General features: G+C 45.4%; 1 protein-coding gene across 5 annotated transcripts in view; it reads right to left on the bottom strand.

The window, feature by feature from the left end:
- The window catches only part of Tns3 (tensin 3), a 270,335-nt gene that overhangs the window by 211,215 nt on the left and 36,830 nt on the right, over positions 1–22,290 (bottom strand). For 2 of the 5 annotated variants that reach the window (XM_046451661.1, XM_046451611.2), the window contains exon 2: positions 5,015–5,126. Coding sequence is in view for 4 of the 5 variants with exons in the window: in XM_046451611.2 (XP_046307567.1) it covers positions 5,015–5,038 (24 nt within the window). In the remaining variant the exon portion in view is untranslated. Of the gene's footprint in view, positions 1–5,014; positions 5,127–14,379; positions 14,651–22,290 lie in introns of those variants that run through there. The other 3 variants (XM_046451594.2, XM_046451603.2, XM_058582006.1) reach the window with 3 other exon arrangements.

Genomic DNA, 22,290 nt, shown 5'->3' with positions numbered 1-22,290 from the left:
GGAGCCATCTCACGTGGATTTGCCAGAGAAGAGTGGTTCCATGAGCCAGGCGTTTATGTGCCCAAATTCGTCATACAATTTACAATCCCTGTGCACTTGCTGAACTGTGCTGAGATGGACAACACCCTCGAAACTAGACTGTATCACAGGCGCCATCAGCCCAAGAGCAGAGAGACCTGTAAACAACCAAAGAAAGGCCCATTCTATGTTTCCTCACCCTGCTTGGCTCATCACCCTAGAACCAACCACCCTCTTCGGTGCCACAGGGGCCTGCAAATACCTCTGCCAATGCACTTCCCATGTAGGACCACACCATGCCCACTATACGCTGAGCCCTTCTGGGCCTTGGTCATCATGTTAGTCTATTTTCTGTTTCTATTCATACAATACCACAGACTAGATAAGAGAAAAAGAAATTTATTTCCACTGATAGCTCTGGTCCAAGGTGGAGAGGTCACATCTGGAGATGCCTGTCTTGAGAGTAAAGACAGTGCAGGGCATCACAAGGAGTGCGTGTGTGTGTGTGTGTGTGGGGGGGGGGGGGGGTATGGGTATGTGCATGTGTGTCCTCTGGCCTCTCTCTTCTTAAAAAGTCACCAGTATTCATACCATCACAGGGCTCTACCCTGATGACCTTTTTAATCCTAATACTCTAGAATTCCAAAGGCCCTACCTCTAAACACTACCATTGGATTAAGTTTCAATCCTCTCAGTAGCTCACAATGGGGGTTTAACTCCACCATGAGTCTGAGGGGGCAAACCCTGTTCAAACCACAGCAGTCATCCTAAGTATCATCATAAACCAGGATCACACTTGCTCAATAGAAGTACCCTGGAGGCTAAAAGGCAAGCACAGATCACAGTCCTGGATGGCACACTGCCCTGTGCCCATGCGGCTTAGACCATGCACAACTCCTCTTTCTCTTGCTGCCCCAGTACCTTGGTGGCAGGGACTGGGACCCCTGATCCATGAAGCAGAGCTGTCCACTCAGGCCTCCTGGGCTTTCTGCTGAGGCAGGGACCACTGCCAATCCAACAAAGCACCCACCACTACTAACTGATGGTTTGCAGTTATGGAGGGAAAAGGGCAAGGGTTGGGAGGAAAAACCACGGGGCAGTGAGGCACCTTCCTGAAGAACCGAGATTCTGTTTGCAGCCTGTTAAGAGTGGCAGATCCGAGTTACGGGTACTATGAGGGATGGACGCCTACACCTCTGAGCCGAGGCAGTGATGTTGGATCCCCTGCTTTCTCAGAGGTAAGCACGACCTCAGCTTTACTGCTTGCATTACCTCAGAAGACTCCAGCCCTTATACCCTGGCACCACGTAAAAGCCCAAAGTCTCTATCTGCACAAGGCTCCCTTCCATGTGTAGGCACAGTCAAAACCCAGGGTGTCCCCTAACTCATCTGGGGCCAGCTGCCTCTGAGCCACACCTCTCTGCATAGGCAAGAAGTCCTACCTGGCCTCCCACACCCACCTAACTGGCATCACTTTTTCCATGGAACTTCCTGAGCTATTCCCACAGCTCTGACCATGGGTGCTCGGACAACTCAGCCTGCATGACTTTTTCTGTCCACCTAGAACAGAGGATGGCATCTCTGTGAGGCAGGTCCATGATCACCCCTGAACAATTCACAGAAGCTGGCGCACACGGTAACTGAATTTAATGAGAAAGATCATGTCCATGTCCGAAAGATTCCTAGAACACAGAATCCTGAAGCTTTCCAAAAAAGAGTAGCCATTATTTGTTAACATACTTCTTAGAGTTATATTCTGAGGTAATGCAAGCAGTAAAGCTGCTACAAAAATAATAATAATAATAATAATAATAATAATAATAATAATAGCCTGAGTGGCTTAGAAATGGTAGCAATCTATTTCTGGAGTTCCAGAAGCTAAAGGTTCGAGGTCAAGGCAGATTCCGTACCTGGTGAGGGCCCACCTCTGGTCCATAGATGGTGCTTCTGGCTTTGTCCTCACATGGGGGATGGGGTGAGGCAGCTCTCTGTGGTCTCTTTGCTAAAAGGGCACTAATCCCATTTGTGAAGGCTCCACCCTCATGACCTAATCACTTCCCAAAGGACCCACCTTCAAATACTGTCACAACAACTGGGGTCAATAAAAGGAACACAAATATTCTTTTTTTTTTTTTTTTTTTAGCTGATGGACACAATATCTTTATTTTATTTTTATGTGGTGCTGAGGATTGAACCCAGGGCCTCACATGTGCTAGGCAAGCAAACTACCACTGAGCCACAACCCCAGCCCAAGGAACACAAATATTCTGACCTTACCTTATGAGAATCCATTGAGTATTCTCATAACATAATTTTAAGGTCCATAATAAGGGAAAGGCCTATAAAACTATCCCAAGGAGAGAAGATGGCAGACATTTCTAGAACACAATAAGCTTCCAAGTCCCCTCAGTGCATGTGAACCCTGGGCCACAACACACACTGTGCTGTAAACCATTCTTGCTGTGGCATCTCTTTTCCCCAGAAATCAGAATGGGTTTGCTTCCAACAGCTCCCACCACTGCAGATTCCTCCCTAGTGCCATCTGCCTCCCCCTTGCATTGGAATTTCCTTCAGGCTGGGAGTCTGGAGGCAGGGAAGAGATCCTCTTATCTTCCAGAATATGGGCCTCTTCCTTCTTAAGGATCTGTGGGTATCAGACATATGGAACCACCATGGATTTTTCACTGTGGACATTCAGTAGGAATAATAAACTGATTGCCACAAAGCTGCCTGCAGGCCTTCTGACCATCTCATATAGCCCTTAAAATAACCTCAGGGTAAAACTGTTATACTGGACCCAACACCTTAGCCTCTGAGTAGGAGCAGACTTTGCCCATGTGGGGGTTAGGAGAAGTGCACGGTTCGGCTGTCTGAACTCAGTCTTTGCTCCTCAATTATACCTGTCCCCACACTGCACAGAGCATGTAAATTCTGATTCAGGGGACCCCTTGAATGTGAGCCTCTGCCACAGCATCATGGTTCAATCAACCATGATGCTCCTTGACCTTATTCTCATACCAAAGAGTCATATTTGGGGATCCAAATTTTAAAATAAGACTATTTCTATGAGAATGAGATTCACAATATAGAAAGACTTCAAGGGCCCCTAACCCTGCTGTATTTCTGGAGGGGTGCAGGGCCCCTACCAACCCCAGAGGGCAGACACACAGGCACTGCTGTCTTCACTCACAGTCACTCTGGGGCAAGCCTGACGGAGAGGGGTGCTACTCTGACGGCAAGGGTACCATTTCTCATCACCATACATGTATACACAGAAAGGGACACTGTGCTATGGCTGATGTGACCCTCCTACACTGAACAAGCTGTGCACAGGAATTGCCAGTGACAGGCCACAGTTCTCAGAGCAACCAGGATATCATGGAGTGCAGCACTCCATGCAGACACAGGCCAGAAAGTCATGGATCACCCCCATGTCGCACCAGCTGGCCTGGAGTAGACTGTAAACCCTGTTCTCTGCCCAGAGGCAGAAAATTCCTCAGATGCCTCCCTGGCCTCTGACTTCTGATTGGATTCAACTCCCAGGGTGCTCCAGAGGGAGGTCACAGTCACAAAGGACAGTGAGGTTGCCCTCCACACAAGGTCACCTCTGTCACGTCCTTCTCAAGGCTACCCACTCCTTGGCTCATTCTTTCCTCTAGGCCTGGGGGCAGGACAGCCAGTCAGCACTGCACAGGCATGCTCTGTGGCTGCCCATAACCACTGCTCTGCAATCAGTCCCTAGAGGAGGCCCCGCCCATGTAGGGAAGGTTTGTCCACCCCTGGGTGGGCTTCGTCAGTGCCACAGATGAGGAAAGTCAATCTCAGAGTCAGCCTCTTTTGCAGGTTGGGGACGTGTCTGGCCAAGTGCCTTGCAGGATCTCAAGAGCTGCATCAGAGCAGAAGGGGAGGGGCGGGGGAGTGCTCCAAACCTGAAGGACTCAAGTAGGAAGGTAGCACCTGACAGGCCTGAGGGATGGGAGCCACCGGGAAGCAGTGCAGGGAGGGAGAGGAGGCAGTGGTCCCTGAGCCCACTGAGCCCACTCTTCCACACTGATTGACATAGCAGAGTTCAGACAGGAGCACCAACCACTGACTGCTGTAGGGACCCTCAACTTGGTGGCCGCAGGGAGGAAAGAATCAAGGAGGTCCAACACCACAGAAGCCCACTAGCCGACACTCAACAAATTTTCCAGAAAAGAAATCCCCCAAACCCACAGAAAATGTAATACCTAAGAGTAGACGGTACACACTCTTCAAAGGCCAAGTCTCCACTGTTTGACGCACCCCTACTAACCCACCCAACCACACATCCATTACGCAGCTTAATTAAAGAATTAGTGAATTCCATTAACTGCATGATGTTCAGGGATCAAGTAGCCAAGCTGGTGGCTATTTAGAGACAGGACCAATGACTTGTAAAAGAGCCTGCAAGGGTCCACACCACAATAAACCCAAACTTTAAAGAATAGATAAACTTCATTTGCAAACTTTGGTAAGAAATCTGAAAGTCGCTGGGAATGGTGGCACACACCTATAATCCCAGCAACTTGGAAGACTGAGGCAGGAGGATTGCTAGTTTGAGGCCAGCCTCAGCAACTTAGCAAGACTCAATTTCAAAATAAAAACTAAAAAGGGCTGGGGATGTGGCTCAGTAGCTAGTACCCCTGGGTTCAATCCCTAGTACAAAAAAATGGGAGGTCTGAAAGTCAAATTGAATAGAGAGAGCTACAGACTACAGAAGAGACCAGAGAGTAGATCGTGAGTTATCAATGTCTCCTATCCCATGGGAGTAAATTCTCTTTCTGGGAAAACCTCCTCATGAGCACATATCTGCGTAAATATGATAGGTCTCTACCAACTACAGGTGGAGGGTGAACATAGGCCACAAAGGGAGAGTCCATGGTTTAATTTTGGAAACTCCAGTAAGAACGGTTTTATTTCGCTATGTCCGTTTGCTCCAGTTCAATCAGTGAGTGAATCATCAGCATGTACTTACCTCGGCATGAAAGCCCTTGACCATCAATGATTTGTTTGCAAACTCCACAGGCTTTGGGTTTTTTAAAAGCCTTTTTCTTAAAACTGTGCAGACTCGTGGTAAATTCTTCTGGCTGAAAAAGTAAAGGAAGAAACTGTCAGCACTTCAACTCATGGTTTGTTTCTTCTTTCCTTTTCCTTCTCAGGAGATAATAAATCTAGTTGAGTTTGTAAAGAGCTAAAACAGGGACTTTACCAAGCAAACAAAGAACAAGAAAGCATCTCAGCAATGCTAAAATTCCCAAGGCAAGGACACGGGGTGGGTCAGCCTTCTGGATCCCAGAGTCACAGACAGCAATTCTCTCATCCAACGTGCACATCCCTGCGTGGGGGTGGCCGGAGCATGACATGAACCAACATTTATCAATCTGTTCCCTTCCAGACTGGAGGCTGATGTCATCTACTTCTGTGACAAAGTAATTCATACACACTCCCAGAGTCTCTTTCTTCTGAAAGAAATGATTAGCAAATAGTACAAAGATGTGAAGGGGAAAATGACTGTTTTCCCCTCAAAGGCATTCAAAAGGTGCCACAAAATCACCACCAGTGAAGTGTCTGAGCCTCTCTGGGCCAATGTGCTTGCTCTTCTGCAGAAGAGACCATTGTAAGACCAGCTTGTGACATGTATTTGCTTCCTCCTTAACATGGTTACAAGAAATAGTACTAGGAGGAAATTAGCTATTCACCCACCAAATTATATTTGTGTCAAGGCTCATAGCTATAGCTGATGAACTTAGAAGAATTTAGTTTACTGTAGTAACCAAATGTCATCCTACACCTAGCTGCTGATGTGTGATAGTGCATTCTGTCAGTATTAATATATCTAAGGCTATTAGACAATACACACCCATTGAGGCCATTACTCCCCGACCAGAATAATTAAAATTTGCTATGAAAATAAAATGTTATTGAGAACATGAAACAAGTGATACAATAACTTTGGAAAAGAGTTTGACAATGTCTTATAACCAAACATATACCTGCCCTATGATCCACTCTTATGTACACTAAAAAGATCTAAGTGCCTATGTTCAAAAAAGATCTGTACAAGAATGGTCATGACAGCCTTATTTAAAAGCACCACAAACAGGAAATAAACCAAATGTACACCATAAGGTGAACAGGGGGCAGGAGGGAACTATAGCATATTCATATGGCAGAATACTATTCAGGAATACTTAAGCACTAATTATTTATACATATAACAACACAGCTGAACATCAAAAGCATTATGCTAACTCAAACATGCAGGAACCCACGAAGAGCAGTTTACTTATAGAATGTTCATGAACAGGCCAACTTGTCTATGTTAACAGAAGTAATAACAGTCAGCTGGTGGGGGGGGGGTGTGGACTACAGAGGGCGTGAGAGAACTTTCTGGGTGGAAGAGGTACTGCCTCATGCTCTGGATGGTGGTCACACAGGGAACCCACAATGACAGTCCTTAACCTGTGTGCTTGAAAGTTTGGCATTTTACTGTATAAAGATCTCTACGAAGGGTTATATTTAAAAAAGACATCCTAGAAAGAGGTTGGCAATATGGTTTGGAAGATGAGGTTAAAACATAATAGCGGGGACTGGGATTGTAACTCAGTGCATGAGGCACTGGGTTCAATCCTCAGCATCACATAAAAAAAATATATAAATAAAAATAAACTGTTTAAAAAAAAACCCACATATAATCACATTTTTTTGTTGTTTTTAAATCTGTAGAACCTTCAACTTCTGATTCAGATATAGTACCAGGAACTAGATTTATCCTCACATCTGAAATAGTAAAAAAAAAAACAAATCAAACATCCAAAACAATTGCTTTTAGACACTGTGTCAGAAAAATGGAAGAGTGATAAGAAGGCCTTGGTCAATACACACCTCACATATGACACTGGTCCCATAAGACTATAATGAACTTGGGAAATTCCCATTATCCAGTGATATTGTAACCATCTTAGTTTATGTAACTACACTCTATGATTTTGGCACAATCATGACATGGACTAATGATGTGGTATATTTTCCAGAATGCATCTTCATTGTTAGGCATTATAGGACTGCAGCTCCAGGAGAAGAGAAAATAAGATAAATTCCAAGGTTACCCCCAGATACCTGCCTTCAAAAGATTTTCCGGGCTGTAGAGAAGAAAAGGAGGAAACAGACTGAGCCCAGTGTACTACCTGGGTTGAGCAAAGCAGCAAGAATTTGCGAGAGACAGTACCATGGAACAGAGAGCTGCTCAGAACTCCTAAGCCCTGCATAAGGTCTCCCTCAAACATTCACCTGGGTACTGACAATTGTGTGTGTGAGTGTGTCTCTGTGTGTGTGTAAGCTATCCGAAGCTGGGGAAAGAACTACTAAATAGGATTAGAGGAAATAGTATCCAATGCTCACACGGAAAAGGGAATAGTACCTGCTTCCACAGCCCAACTGGGAAACCTCAAAATTCATAGTGATAGAAAACAGGAGGATTTTATCTTACTCATGGGGAAGAGTTCGCTCTAGACTCAACACTGCTCTTGACTTATCCACCCTCTCTGAAAAAAAAGCACTACCCAGAAAGGATCAAACCGTTTCCAAGTAACTTAATTACATTCCAGGACAAAGCTCAAGAATACTTGAGAGCAAAATTAGGAGAGCAAAATTTTCCAGCATCTAAAGTAACAGTGACAATCTCTGGTAGCCAGTCAAAAGTTACAGGACTTTTGGGCTGGGTGTTAGCTCAATGATAGAGCCTAGCATGTGAGAGGCACTTGGCTCTGTCCTCAGCACCACACAAAAATAAAATAAAGGTATTGTATCCAAGTACAACTAAAAAAACAAAATATATATATTTTTTTTAATTACCAAATAAAATAAAGACACTGTATTCACCTACAACTAAAAACTTGGAAAAAAAGTTATCAGACTTTTGAGATGAGGTGAGAAAATATAACTTATAATGAGAATAATTAATCAAAACTAACCTAGAAAGGATGTTAAAAATAGCAAACAAGAATCTTAAAAGAGTTACTATAACTGCACTGTAAGTGTTCAAAAAGTGGAGACTTAGAAAATATAAAAAGACCCAAGTCAAACATCCACAGAAGAAACACAGAAAACTCTGAGGTGAAAAATATACTGGATGTGATTAGTGGCCAAACAGGCACTGCAAAAACCAAATGGATGGAAGACATCACAATAAAAACCTCCCAAAATAAAGCAAAAGAGATATATTCGACCTAGATAAACAAAAAAGTGAGCATTCGAAGCTGTGGCAGAGTTTTGTTATTATTGTTTTTCAGCTTAAATACATGCAAATTTTTATTTGCTAATTATATCTATGGGAGAGTTTTAATAGCAGAATACACCCATAATTGAAATCCCTGAAGGAAAGAGCAGAAAAGACTATTTGAATAAATAATGGCTGAAATTTTTCCAAACTAAGATGAAAACTATAAACCCAGACGGTCAAGAAACAACAAATCCCTCATACAAAAAAGGCGACAGAAATTACCCCAACACACCTGATAATCAAATTGCTCAAACCCAACAATTAGGAGAGCAACCTGAGGGAAGCTAGGCATGGTGGTGCACACATACAATCCTACCTACTTGGGAGGCTGAGGCAGGAGGAGGGCAAGTTCAAGGCCAGCCTGGACAACTTAGCAAGACCTGTCTCAAAACTGAAATTTTTAAAAAGGGGCTCTAGAGTACTTGCCTAAATTGTGTGAGGTCTTTCTTTTTTCTTTTTTCTTTTTTCTCCTACCACTGAGCTATACCCACAGACTTTTTCTTTTTTTTTTTTTTTTTTTGATACAGGGTCTCACTAATTTATAGAGACTGGCCTTGAATTTGCAATCTTCCTGCCCCTGACTTCTGAGTTGCTGGGATCACAGGCATGTGCCACTGCACCCAGCTAGAATGTGTGCAATTCTGGGTTCAACCTATATATATAGTATGGGGGGAAATGGTAACAAGAGGAAAGAAGAAGACACAAAGATACATGACATGCAGGGGACCAAGCATTAGAATAACTGATGACTTCTCATTTTAAAAAGTAAGCAATACAAGTGAGAAGTCAGCCAGGCATGGTGGTGCATTCCTGTAATCCCAGCAATTTGGGAGTCTGAGACAGGAGGGCTGCAAGTTTGAGGCCAGCCTTAGCAACTTAGCAAAGCCTAAGCAACTTAGTGAACTTCTCTATTAAAAACAAAACAAAAAATAAAAAGGGCTAGGGATATAGCTCAGTGATAAAGTACCCTTGGTTTAAATCCCCACTACAAAAAAAAAAAAAAAAAAAAGCAAGATGGTGGAAAATAGTAAAGAAGTCTTGAAAATCTAGAACTTTGTGCCCAGCAAAAAATGTCTTCCAAAAATGAAAGAGAATAAAATAAACTTATTAATATATTCAAAAACTGAAAAGTTGAAAGAATTTATCATTAGCTGACATATAAGACACGTTAAAGATAATCCTTTGGCGAAAAGAAAATGATAGATGGAAATACAACTTTACATAAAAGAACAAAGAGAGCGAGAAAGAGTAAGCACATGGGTAAATATGTAAGATTTATTTCTTATTATTGAAGGATCACTAAAACATTGACAAAAGTTTAAATAAAAATAGAATGCAATGTGATATTTAACTCTCATAGCACGGATGAAGTGATACAATATCACTTGAAAGCAGACTACGATAAGTTAGAGAGGTATACTATAAACCCAAAGGCATACTCCAAAATAGTGAATTGCTGGTAAGAAGCCAACAAAGGAAATAAAATGAAATCTTAAGATAATTTAAGTCATCTAAAAATGCCCCCCCACTACCACCACCAAAGAAGAGGAAAACAACAAAGAAAATGTAGGAGAAATAGAAAACAAGAAATCAACCAGAGGGAAGCCAGGTATGGTGTACACATGTGATTATTAATAGGCTTAAATATGTCCTTGCAATATTATATATGATGACATATTTAAACCTCATCATACTGATAATCATATGTGTATAAACAGTGTAAGTATCTCAGTTATAAGTGAGGTACTGGGGCTGGAGCTGGAGCTCTTGCCTCACATGTGTGAGGCACTGGGTTCGATCCTCAGCAGCACATAAAAATAAGATGAAAAAAATATATAAAAATAAATAAAGACACTGTGTGTTCATCTAGAGCTAGATAATTTTAAAAAAAAAATTAAATAAGTGAAGGACTAATTTAAAAAAAAAACAAATATAACAAAAAATATACACTTCTAGTATTAATCAAAGAAAATTTGGGGTGGCCATATTAATGTTCAAAGATACCAAAGACAAAGTCATTTTTTAATGATTAAACAATCCTTTTTACATGTAACTACCCAATAACAAAACTTCAGAAAAATGATTAAAAAAAGAAAAACTGAGAGGACTGCAAAGAGAAATAGACAAATGTCTAAATACAGACAAAATTTCACAACTCCTTGTTTTGAACTGAACTGTGCCCTCCCCAAAATTTAGAAGTCAAAATCCTGATCTTCAGCATGACTTTATTTGCAAATAAAGAGGCACTTTCAAACAAGGCAGTGGCACCGCCTATAATCCCAGCAATTTAGGAGTCTGAAGCAGGAGATGGCAAGTTTAAGGTCAGCCTCAGCAACTTAGTGAGACCCTCAGCAACTCAGTGAAGCCCTATCTCAAAATAAAAACAAGCTGAGGGTGTATTTCAGTGGTAGAGTGCCCCTGGATTCAATCCCCAGTACGGGAAAAAAATTAACATTTATGATAGTATAAAAAATATTTAATATAGGAATAAATCTTACAAAAGATATGAAAGACCTATAAACTAAAACTACAAAACACTGTTAAATAATTTGAGATTTTACATCATGTTTGTAGATTGTTAAGATTCAATAATTAAGATGCAATTCTCCCCCAACAATCTATAGATTCCACACAATCTCAACAAAAATCCCAGCAGCTTTAAAAACAACAACAAAAAAGGCAAACTATAAAATACATGTATAAATGCAAAGCACTTAGAATTTCCAAAACAGCTATAAAGACTGCACAGGAGCCAGGCATGGTGGCACAGGCCTATAATCCCAGAAGCTCTGGAGGGTGAGGCAGGAGGATCACAGGTTCAAAGACAGCCTCAGCAATTTGAGGAGACCCTAAGCAATTTAATGAGACCCTGTCTCTAAATAAAACATAAAAAGTGCTGGGGATGTGGTTCAGTGGTTAAGCATCCTTGGGCTCACTCCCTAGTACCAAAAAAAAAAAAAAAAATGCACCCATTTAAGTGTACAATTTGATATATTTTCAAAATTTATCTTCAGTTTTAAAATGCTAATTTTAATTTCAATTAAAATATGCTCTTGGGGTCCTACAAAACTAGCAAACCCAATGAATACCTTAGATTTTGATTTTCAACAGAACAAAGTCTCCCCTGAGAACCAATTACTCTCTCAAAGAGAAAGCACATACTCACCACACAGACCACAACTCTTTAGGCCTTCACCTATGGCAGGCATAACTAATCAATCAGAGTTACAATCCCCAGATGGCTCCAGAATCCTTCTCCACAGAGAACTCCATAAGCCCACACCAAAGGAGTGGGTTTGTCAAAAGATGGATTCCAAGGTGGCATCTGACTTCAAAGCATGCCCTGGGATCATCCCTGTCTTTCCCTGCAATTCAAGCTGTCTAGTAACTCGTTCTTTTCTATGGTATCCATTTCTAGACTCAGCCTCCTCCAAGTCATTGCTGACCACTTCAGTTTCCTCAGCAGTCTTGTCACTTAATCATGCTTCTCCTTATGTTTATGTCCATCCAGTCAAGACTCAAAAACAAAAGGAAAGGAAAGTGCCCTGAACCAAGCAGAAGCCTTTGCATTGACTCTGCCACCTGCAATACAAGTGGCCCTGGGCAAGCCATTACCTCCTTGAAATAGAAAGAATCACTTCTCCCTCCTGTTTCCCGACAGAGCTACTGTAAATGACCAAATGTTACACCATATCAATGCACAGGAATAACTTGGGCAGGGTTTTTGAAACAGTTTGCCCTAGGCTTTACCCCAGACCAATTAAATCAGGTTACCGGGTTGGGGGACCAGAACACTGGAATGTTTTTCAAAGTTCACCAGGCAATCAAATCTGTAGGCAAGACAGAGAACCATCACTCTATATAATAGACTGTACTCTAAGAATTTATATCCATTTAAGGCACTGTTGTTATGTATTCCTTCCTATGTTTGTGTCTGACTGTTTCAAAGGAGACTGTCTTACTGAGTTTTTGATAGCAGGTGCCTTGTACCTAGTGCCCTGCAAAAGGTTAATGGTGTTTCTGATGAGGAAGTTCATGATACTAGCAGAGCACTTCCATCATTACCATCCTACAAAGGAGGATGGTGTGATGCAAGACCCTGACCCCACAGCCAGTGGGTGAGGGACAGAGTACTTGGACCAGTTTCACCTTCAGACAGGAGCTTGCATTCAAGTATATAATAAACATGTCCCTCTTAGTACTGCCCCAGTTGGCAATACATTCTCTCCCTCGTCTTATAGTTATTTGTTTATATGACTTCTCTCCTGTTGTAGATTGCAATTTCCTAGGATCTTTCCCATTTATTCTCTGCAGGGTCTGCCCAGCTGGCAGACAGTGAAACATGGACCCTTAGTTAATATTTGTGGGCCAAATGAATTGGCCATAGTCTGCGGGCCAAGGAGGGATACTGTGACCTTTTATTCCTTACAAATACCTTTATTCCAAGCAGGGAGAAAGAGGCACTGTTTGCCTGCGGCTTTCTCACCCACTGGTCCACAGCAAGAAACCTCAAAGAAGCAAACAGCAGAGGCACTGTGGTACTATTTCAATTGCTGGATCCCCCGAGGAGTTCATTTAAGATAGTGTAATAACATCTGCTCACGCGCATCTGTACATAACATCTCTCTTGTGAAAAGAGACTAGACGGGATTAGACTGCCCTTGTCTTCACCTGATACTGTGCTTTCACTTCTCCCACAGAGGGGGGAGAAGCCACAGCAATGCTGAAGCAGTTAGCAGGCTCAGTTCAGGAATCTAAATTGCATTTAATTGTTAGGAGCCAAACTTTGGATGACTAGCAACAGGGCTGCTGGTTCCACAAGGACTCCCTGAGGGGGGACACGGTAATTAGTGCTGGTCTTGATGGTAAAGTCTCTTTTGAGAAAGAAAAATCTGCAAAATTGGGCAGGGAGGAGCTCCACACGCATGCTCCACTCTGCCAAAATGCGAAATCATGCAAAGACCTCTCTGCTATGTTCTTTTAGCTAAAGGTTGCCCTGGCAAAAACAGTTACACAAGCAATAGCACAGGGTTACAGCCCCCACAGTTCCAGCCATACTTTCCTTTCAGACCCACCATTGAAAGAAGATATAGGTGGGCATTTGGCTACCTGAGAAACCTTCATGCAGTCCAGGGAGGTAGAGATGGATCAAAAGCACATTCCCAGCTCAACTTTACTCTGAAATTAAACAGACATAAACACTCCCCACATCCGCAGAGCTGACCTCAGAGACTTTTCTCATCCCACAGGGGGCCAGTATCTAGGGCAGGAGGGACCCTCTCCATGCACACGACACACATTGTTCCCACACTTCAGAGCAACCACGTTTAGCTGCTAAACTGAAAATCTCGGAATGCTGCGCAAGTACGATGAAGTAAACTAGCTGGCACGTTGACAACTTTTCACTCCTCAGAACCTTACAAAGTTTCCAGGAAAACAAACGTAGTAAAAGCCTGATTGTTAGACTTTGAGAAGGGGCTGCAGAACCTAGTGGAGAACCACCGGGCCCCCTCCATGTAATTCAAAGGCCATCAAAAACTGGTCTATGGACACAGAGCACCGGTGGTACCCACGCAGACCTGGAAACTTGTATTACTCCTGCGTCCGCGTGCACACCACACATCAGCGCAAAGCTTAAGGCTTCCTTTACCTTTGCAAAAAACAGGCGGGGAGCAGCGAGTCTGCGCAAAGGCCAGTGTCCCAGTTCCATTCCGGAGAAAAGAATCCAGGGAAACGTTTCCAAGAGGCAGCCCGAACTGGATCCCACCCTGATAGGAACTCACCAGGGTGGACCCCCACCAGGCAAATCCCCATTGGCCCTCCCTCCTCGTCCAGCGCAAACTTCCCACGGGCATGGTTGCATGGATAAGTCATGCTAGGCAAGCACAGCAAGATCAATGCGCACTGACAAGGACACAAGTATAGACATCAACACACACACACACACACACACACACGAGCACGCGTGCACAGCCTCATGGTCCACATGTGTGCCGGCCGAAAGGTGGCTGCACCCTGCGCAGCCCTGACCCGGAGCCCCACGTCTGCATCACACTCACCTGGCCCCGGCGCCGACGCACCCCAACCTCGCGCGCTAATCTAGCTGGCGGCCCGGGGGTCAGGGCGCGCAGCCGCATGGCTGCCCCTACGGTCAGTGGAGAGCCCGCCGGGTTAGGACCCTTGCCAGCGCCGATGTCCGGGGAAGAAGATGCCTCCGAGGCACCCTGCGTTCGGGAGTCCCAGGAAATGCTCAACCCCGCGAGACCCGAAAGGGCTCTGGGTGGCCGCCAGCCAGTGGGTGCCGTGCACCGCCTCCTCGGCCGCTTCTGCCCGTCAGAAGTCAGACGCCGGGAACAAAAGCCAGGAGAGAGCGCTGGGCCCCGCGCGGCGTCCCTCCATCTGACACGAATTAGCCCTCCCTCCCCCGCCCCAGACCGCAGCTTTGAGAGCCCAGGCGAAGGCTGCTCGGCCAGACACGGTAAAAGTGGGTGAAGAAACGCCTTCCAGGGAGGGGAGGGGGGCGCCTGCCAGCCGCCATCTGACTGGAATTACCGACGCTTGGCTCGGGGTTTGGCTTTACTAGGATTTCAAACCTCTCTAAACACGCTGACCAAGAGGCTTAAAAGAATCAGAAACCGGCAGGCTCTTAGGCTTTGGGAATTTTAAAATCTTGACTATTATCCAGTAAACCCTGCATCTGTAATGGGCAGTATCTACCGGTAATCTACACTACCTGGCAAGCAGTACTCCTGGAAGGGAAAGAAGGAAAACGCTAAGGCAGGGTGATATTTGGGGTCCTCCCCAACAATTTGCTTCTTCAACTAAGAAAAACAAGGAGGCCGACCTTGCTTGAGGAGGACGATGACCAGCAGGGATTTCAAACGACACTCAAAAGTAAATGACTGCCCAAGCTTTGCACCCTGGGTGTCATACTGCTCCTAGGTGCCATCCTAGTGCCATCCCTCTCCTAGAAAATCAGGACAAAACACAGCTTAATCCAAGTCCTGTGTTCCCATTCTAGGTCTGGGATTTGGGAAGGATATTAGAAACCTAGAGTAGAAAGACTAGGGTAGGGGGAAAGCAGGCCAGGAAACTCGAAAGTGCAAGGGTCATTTAGAAAAGGCAAGAGAAGAGACCCCCCCCCCCCGACAAAACAACACCTCTCCAATGCTTGAGGTACTACTTCCACAGGACTGTGTCCTCCTGTGTATTTTCACAGAGCAGCAGATCTCACTTTCCACAAGATGAAGTTCTATGGCAAGTCTAATTTATAACAAATGTAAAAGATTGCTTTGAAGATGGATGTGCTCAAGCAGAAGCCACTCCCTGAGATCTGTGGAGTGCAGTAGAAAAGACCCCTGCATCAGAGCCCCAGGCCAGTTTAGTGTATAGCCCTAGCAATGTGGCCCAACTGGCCTTGGCTCTTGGCCCAGCCCTTAAGCAGTTCTAATGACCTGCTGTGTCCCAGAGCTCAGCCTCTGGGGATCTAACACTAACCTCAGATCTGCAAGTTCAAATGCCTTATATTGGGAGAGCAGTCTGGGTGGGCTGGGCAGGGCCTTTATGGCTACCACATGTGCAAATTCCAGTCATCAATTCAATCTCTCAGGTTCTGGCACTAAATATCCATCTTTCCGTTTCTGCTGTGGAATGGAACGGCTGCTTTTTAACTTTCAACTACAAATAAGCAAAACCAAAGATACCTCCTTGCCCAGAATGCACCTTTCTGGATTTCAGTTTCTCATGCAATCATCACAGGGCAGATGCACATATATTCTTATCCCCCCACCCCATCAAATGAGATCATTATTTATCTTTCCCTATATTTATCCCTTCATTCAGTTTTCTGTATTCATTCATTACTATTTTTTTTCTACAACTTCTTCAAACTATAGTTCTCTCAGTCATATTTTGGAAGGAAAGAAGGAAAATGCTAAGGCAGGGTATTTGTTGTTGTTTGACAGAGAACTTTAGTTCTCTCAGTCATATTCCTACATACACATCTGTCCCCCAGGTAATTTAAGGATCCCTGAGAACACATCTGTACTGCATTTATTTGGGATTCCCAGCAACTAACCCCAAGGCAGCGTGCATAGCAGTATCTACTAGCTGCCCTAAAGGAATGTAATTCTACTGCCTATCAGGGGGCATAAGCAGTGCAAACACTTCTTTCAGGAGTCAGCTGACTCTGCCACCACCCTTACTATATAGTGCCCATGGGAACAAGCAGAAGGAATCTGAATTTAGCAATAAACAGCCCCAAACATGATAAACCTCCTTGAACAAGAGTACCAGGCTCTGTATTCTCTGGGTCCTCTTGGTAAGACAGACACTGTGCTGCCCATGCCCACTCTATTGGAAGGCAAACAATGAAGGAGACTTTTTATTCTAGGGATGCCTGAGCCTATTTGTACTTATTTAAAAGAGTATGTCATTCAGAAAATCCTTGCTCTTTATTACTGGTAATAAATTACGTGCATGTGATACATCTCACAGTTGACAACAAACTGGTTGATCTCAACACTGCTCAATCCCAGGAAGAATCAGCAGTCACGGCCAAGGTCTCTTGGCCAAAGTTCAGAACAATGAAGCCCAAATGGACTTCCCCACCATCCCTTCACCAGCTGGAGCCTTCCAGCCCCTTCTCCCTGTCCCCAAACCCAACACTCCACACCAGCCTCACAGTCTTACTAGACTCCAGATTTCTTCTGCTCTGTGCCCTAGAACTCATTCCAGTTTTTCCATTCTCCTTTCCAGCTGAAAAAAAATGCCACTATTCTGGGCACAGCTGAAGAGTCACCTCCTGCCTGCCTGCCACCCCCACCAGACTAGTTAATCATCCCCCATTCCTGAGCAGACCTCATACGTGGTGCTATAACCCTTGGTGTGGTCATCTGACACGTGCCTCCAGTCTGTAATTCCTAACCTTCGTCTGGGATTTTCCACATACAACACTGCGCAGGAGCAATAAGTGCTGCTACAGGAATGAAAATGTCCTTTGCTTTGCTCTACTTCCCCACCATAAATGTTGGTTACCTACCTCCCATGTCAGGCCACACCCTTCTGGCACCCTGGGAAGTAGTGGGGGGATGGTCTGGAAGCAGCACCAACTGGAGGAATGCAGGAAAAACCATCCAGCGGGTAGGCGTGCAGCACTCAACTCCTACAGAGACTGACAAGATTCCCACCCAAAACCTGAACTGTAGACTCACCTCAGTCCTTCTCTGGGCAACAGGGAGCACCAAATTTCTGGCCAACCTTTGGTTTTCTTGGTGCTTTGCCACAATCCACGGTGCTAAGGTCTCACCTTAGCCTCTGACTGCACCTGGTCCCCAGCAACAAAATAAAGTTCTTTTCACAGAGCATAGAGCCTGCAGAGCTTAAGACCGACATCAGCTAACCAGGCATCAGGCCCAGAGGTTGCATCACCAGGCTGAGGGTGAAAACCCAGAAGAAACTGGTGACACAAAGACTTTTTTTTTTTTTTTAATGTAGTGCTGAGGATAGAACCCAGTGCCTGACATGTGCTAGGCAAGCACCCTACCAGTGAACTAGAACTGCAGCCCGATGAGATAGACTTTAACACCAAATGTGAGTTTCCCTCAGAAAGAGTTGAGGGACCTCTCATGACCCTGGGTTGTCACTGGAAACTGGAAGGTGCTCCCAGACATCCAATGCCTCACATTTTCACTCATCTACCCACGAAATCATTTCCTGAGCAATGTATGAGCTCAGGTTTGGAGGGAAGGAGTGAAGACTGACTTATCCCCCATCTGTACACAGCATTGAGGTGGGGCCGGGGGGGGGGGGGGGGGGGGCAACAGTGTCCACAGGTAAGACTCGGATCACGTGAGAACACAGGAACATCCATAAGAACTCAACCAGTCAGCTGTGATGGAGAGGCAGGAAAGGGCCAGGAAGCCAAGGCCAAGGTGGGTCAAGCACCCTATTTGGTGAGCTCATGAAACATGGATGGCTAACACACAGGGAGTATTAGGGACATTTAAGGCAGACAGTCTAAAGAACAGGGTCCAGGGAGGTGAGCAGAACAGCAGGAAGTAGAAGGGGCAGAGGGGGACTCCAAAACAGAGCCAGACTGGACCCCAGGTCAACAGGAAGTAATAAGAGAGGAGCATCTTCAATGAATCTATTACATAAAATTATAATGCACCAGTGAAGGAGGGAGAGGGGAGGAAGAGTGAGCCACCAACAACACATCTGCAACCTGGAGGACAGGTTGTCCACCTGACAGTCTCATAGGACAGTCTACAGTGTGGGCAGAGGTAGAGACAAACACTAGGTGTGATCCACTACGGGGGTCTTGCCCTCAGACAGCTGGCTTGGAATTGTTATGACACCTGAAGGAGTTTGAGGGCCCATGGGATGGAAGAGATAACAGGAAATTGGTTACATACAGAAGGGCTGATCAATCAGGAATCTTACATGAAGAAAACCAGGAGCCACCTTTCTTACACTGGAGAAGGGGATGTCTAACAGGAGAGAGGAGAGCCTTCTAATCAACCCCATGTTATGGCTGCAGGAATTGGTGATACTGTTGCAATTTGTGGTTTCTCATCTAGACAAAAACCCCATGTTATGGCTGCAGGAATTGGTGATACTGTTGCAATTTGTGGTTTCTCATCTAGACAAGAGGTACATATAGAAAAGAAAGGAGAGCCAGTCCCAGCAGTGCAGGCCTGCAATTCCATCTACACAGGAGGCTGAGGCAGAAAGATTGCTGCAAGTTCAAGGCCAACCTGTGCGACTTAGTAAGACCCTGTCTCAAAAAGGGCTGGGGATGTAGCTCAGTGGTAGAGTGCCCCTGGGGTCAATTTGAACATCAAAATTGAGATAACATTAGATGGCAGTGCACTGATTACGGTAAGAATTCTTCAATCTTTAAGTCCCTGCTGATAAAAATAAATAAACAGGAACACAAAGAAAGTCTATATGAGGGACCTCCTATATGGTGTCAGAGTACCTACCTCCCCACCTGATAGGGGGACGGAAAAGGAGAACAGCAAGAGATGGGCTCAGAGAGGATTAGGGGAAGGCTGTGCATGGTTCCCAAAGGCAAGTGAAAGCCAGCTTCCACTATCTTGGGGTAGGACACTCAGTCATCAAGAACAGAGAGAAATCATACACTGACATCTGTCTCTTTGGAGACAGTATCTACGTAACCTCACAGCACTGTATAAAAGGAGGAAAGAGTAAGTCAAGGGGTCAGAGTGGCCATGGCCTTGGATGAGACAAGCCATGATCCATGCTACTTTCAGTTCAAAGGTGAAAAAATGATACCCACACAGGGTATTCCTGCAGAGAGGTATAACCTGAACCAGGTCATGAGTCCAGGTTGGCCAAGGCCACATGAGGGGTATCGAGCACAAATCCTTAGTCCCTCCAACCTGAGTTCAGAGAGCACCTCCCCTGGATGAATCTATCCCTCACTCCTGGCCAGGCACTAGGGGTCATCAAACACTCTAGGCAAAGGTGACCTTCTCTTCCCCGACCCTCTGCATACACATCAACATAATACCTGGTGGCTGAATGATGCTCAAGTGGGAGGTTCCACCTGCCTCTAAAGCACATTTCAGAGTATTTTGCATCTGGTATCAAAAGAGACTGTCTTTAGTATTAAGAGTTTTTGACATTAATGAATGATGGCCAGTTCTCATCTGCAGCATTTTCCGCTTGGCCTTCTCTCCTTTTCCAAAAGCAAGGAGCTGGCCTGCTGGGCAGTGGAGAATGCAGGTACCATCTCTGCTGCTGGCCTTACAGCTGGACCTTGTTTAAGCACAGACTTGGGAGCACAACCCTTCTCTCAGGGCCTTCCCCCTCCTCCTAGTCCCTGCACAGCCAGCTGGTGCTCCATCCCACATCCAGAGGGCAGTGCGCCTTCCGGACAGTGACCACATGTCCATATGCCCTGACTCCCTAAGCCCTTGAAAAGTGTTGCAGAGGTATCTTCATTCACCTAAAATGATATATCCTGTCCAGAAGACATCTGCCTCCTATTACACAGGCAATACCAAGAGGGAGACAATGCACACTTAGGGGCAGAGGCCACGTGGAGGCATGAGAACCCAGGAGCTCAAGGATTAATGGGGATCCACAAAACTGGACAACTAGGGAGCTGCTTTGCAATCCCCAAGAGGCAACATAGGCACATTCCATCACCCAGGGACATCCTAGGGACGATGAGTCCAGCAGTATTAAGGAGTAAAGATGTTCTGTGTGATGTGACTGACCCTGAGGGGTGGACTGAAAGCAGGAGTTATCCATTCAGGGCGGTTGCAGGACAGCTGCTCAAGTCCCCCCCACACACACAAAAACACAAACACGGCTTTGTCCCTTACACAATTCCATTTCTCGTAAAAATCACCACAGGGGTTCACTGGGTCTGTGATGAATCAAAGTGCCCACTGGCCTCAAGCAAGGGCACCTCTTTCACCAATTTCACCAAAATGTCTTCACTGGCTACAAAGTTCAGGATGTCCCCAAGGGTGATGGGCTCATGCCAACTGGCATTCTGTGACAGTCACATCTTGGGGATTCTTTTAAGGAACAGATGGTGACCGCTGACATCCTCAGCATGGTGTTCTTGCCAGCCCTGGAGGAGGAAAGGCGTTTGTTCTCCGCTTCCCCTCTGTCCTTGCCCTTGGTGTATTTCCTTCCCCCTGACTTTGAGAAGTGAAGAAAAACCGCTTTCCCTACAAAATCCACCTACATTATGTGCTTCTCCCCCCTCCCCCGCCACCCTCGGCTTCCCTAATCACGGCAGCAACTGCTTCATTAAAAACATGCAGAAAGAACATTAAGTGTCCCTTCACTCTGTCACCAGGCCAGCTGTGTTCCTCCTCCCTGACCAGCCCCATAGATAGAGCATCTTCCCTCTTGTCAAAGGAAGAGGACGAGGAGGGACTGGTAGAGACAGAGGCATCTTGGCTTCTCTGTCCCCGCCTTGGGTGGGAGTCCGGGTGCTCGGCCAGTGAGATGAGCAAGGGAGGCAGGCGTTTCAGAGCTTCTGCAACTTCAGCTCCTGTCCAAGGGGACACGAAGGTCACAACCTGAAACCCAAAGCCTAAAAGAAAGCAAATCCACTCACACTCCTCTTCCTATCTCCACCCCACAAGTGCACTTTTCAAGGCAAAACGGTCTCCACTGCTATTGTCAAAATATCTGTGTCCCCTCCAAAATCATGTGTTGAAATCCCAACCCCAAGGTGATGTGTGAGGAAGTGGGACCTTTAGGGATGATTAGGTCATGAGCAGGGGCCTCATAAGTGGGATAAGTGCCCTTATAAAGGAAGCCCAGTGAGAGATCCATGGAGCTTTCCACCCCAGAGGGACACAACAAGAAGGTGACATCTATAAGCCAGGAAGCTGGTGCTCTCCCGACACCAAATCTTCAGGGGCTTCAATCTCAGACTTCCCAACAAAACGTGCATTGTTTATACACCACTCAGGGTATGGTGTCCAGTCACAGCAGCCCAAGTAGACTGAGGCACCCACCCAAATATAGTCTCCCCCTCCCCTGTAAATATCAAATTACAAAATATGTTAAATGTAAATGAAAAGTTCACTCTGCACATTGAAATGACCAAGGGGAAAGGAATTTGAAGCTTCAAAGGCCCTTAGTAACCTGCCTGAGGTGACAGGATTAAATAACCCCAGAGCGCACAGCCCTCAAGTCCCCACCTATGAGCCCTGAGGAACCACTCAGGGATATGCTGAACCAAGTGGGATATCCCTGAACCTCCAAAAAATCAGTGTCCTCATGTAGGATGAGCTGCCCAATCCAATCCTAACCAGAAATGAGGAACAGGACCCTGTCCAGGAACGAGGAAAGATCTAGGCTCAGGAGTTTCACGGTCCTTTCCCACCCCTGGCCTTGCATTTCTTTGCCATCAGTGGACCTCAAACATGACACACCTGCATTTAGCTTATAAACAAAACCACAAAATCTGTGAC

Source organism: Marmota monax, unplaced genomic scaffold, assembly GCF_021218885.2.
Source record: "Marmota monax isolate L192 unplaced genomic scaffold, Marmota_monax_Labrador192_F-V1.1 WCK01_AAM20220418_F8-fsc00342, whole genome shotgun sequence".
NCBI classification, from domain to species: domain Eukaryota; kingdom Metazoa; phylum Chordata; class Mammalia; order Rodentia; family Sciuridae; genus Marmota; species Marmota monax.
Note: the sequence above shows the minus strand (reverse complement) of the source record. Positions and strands in the feature narration are given on the sequence as shown.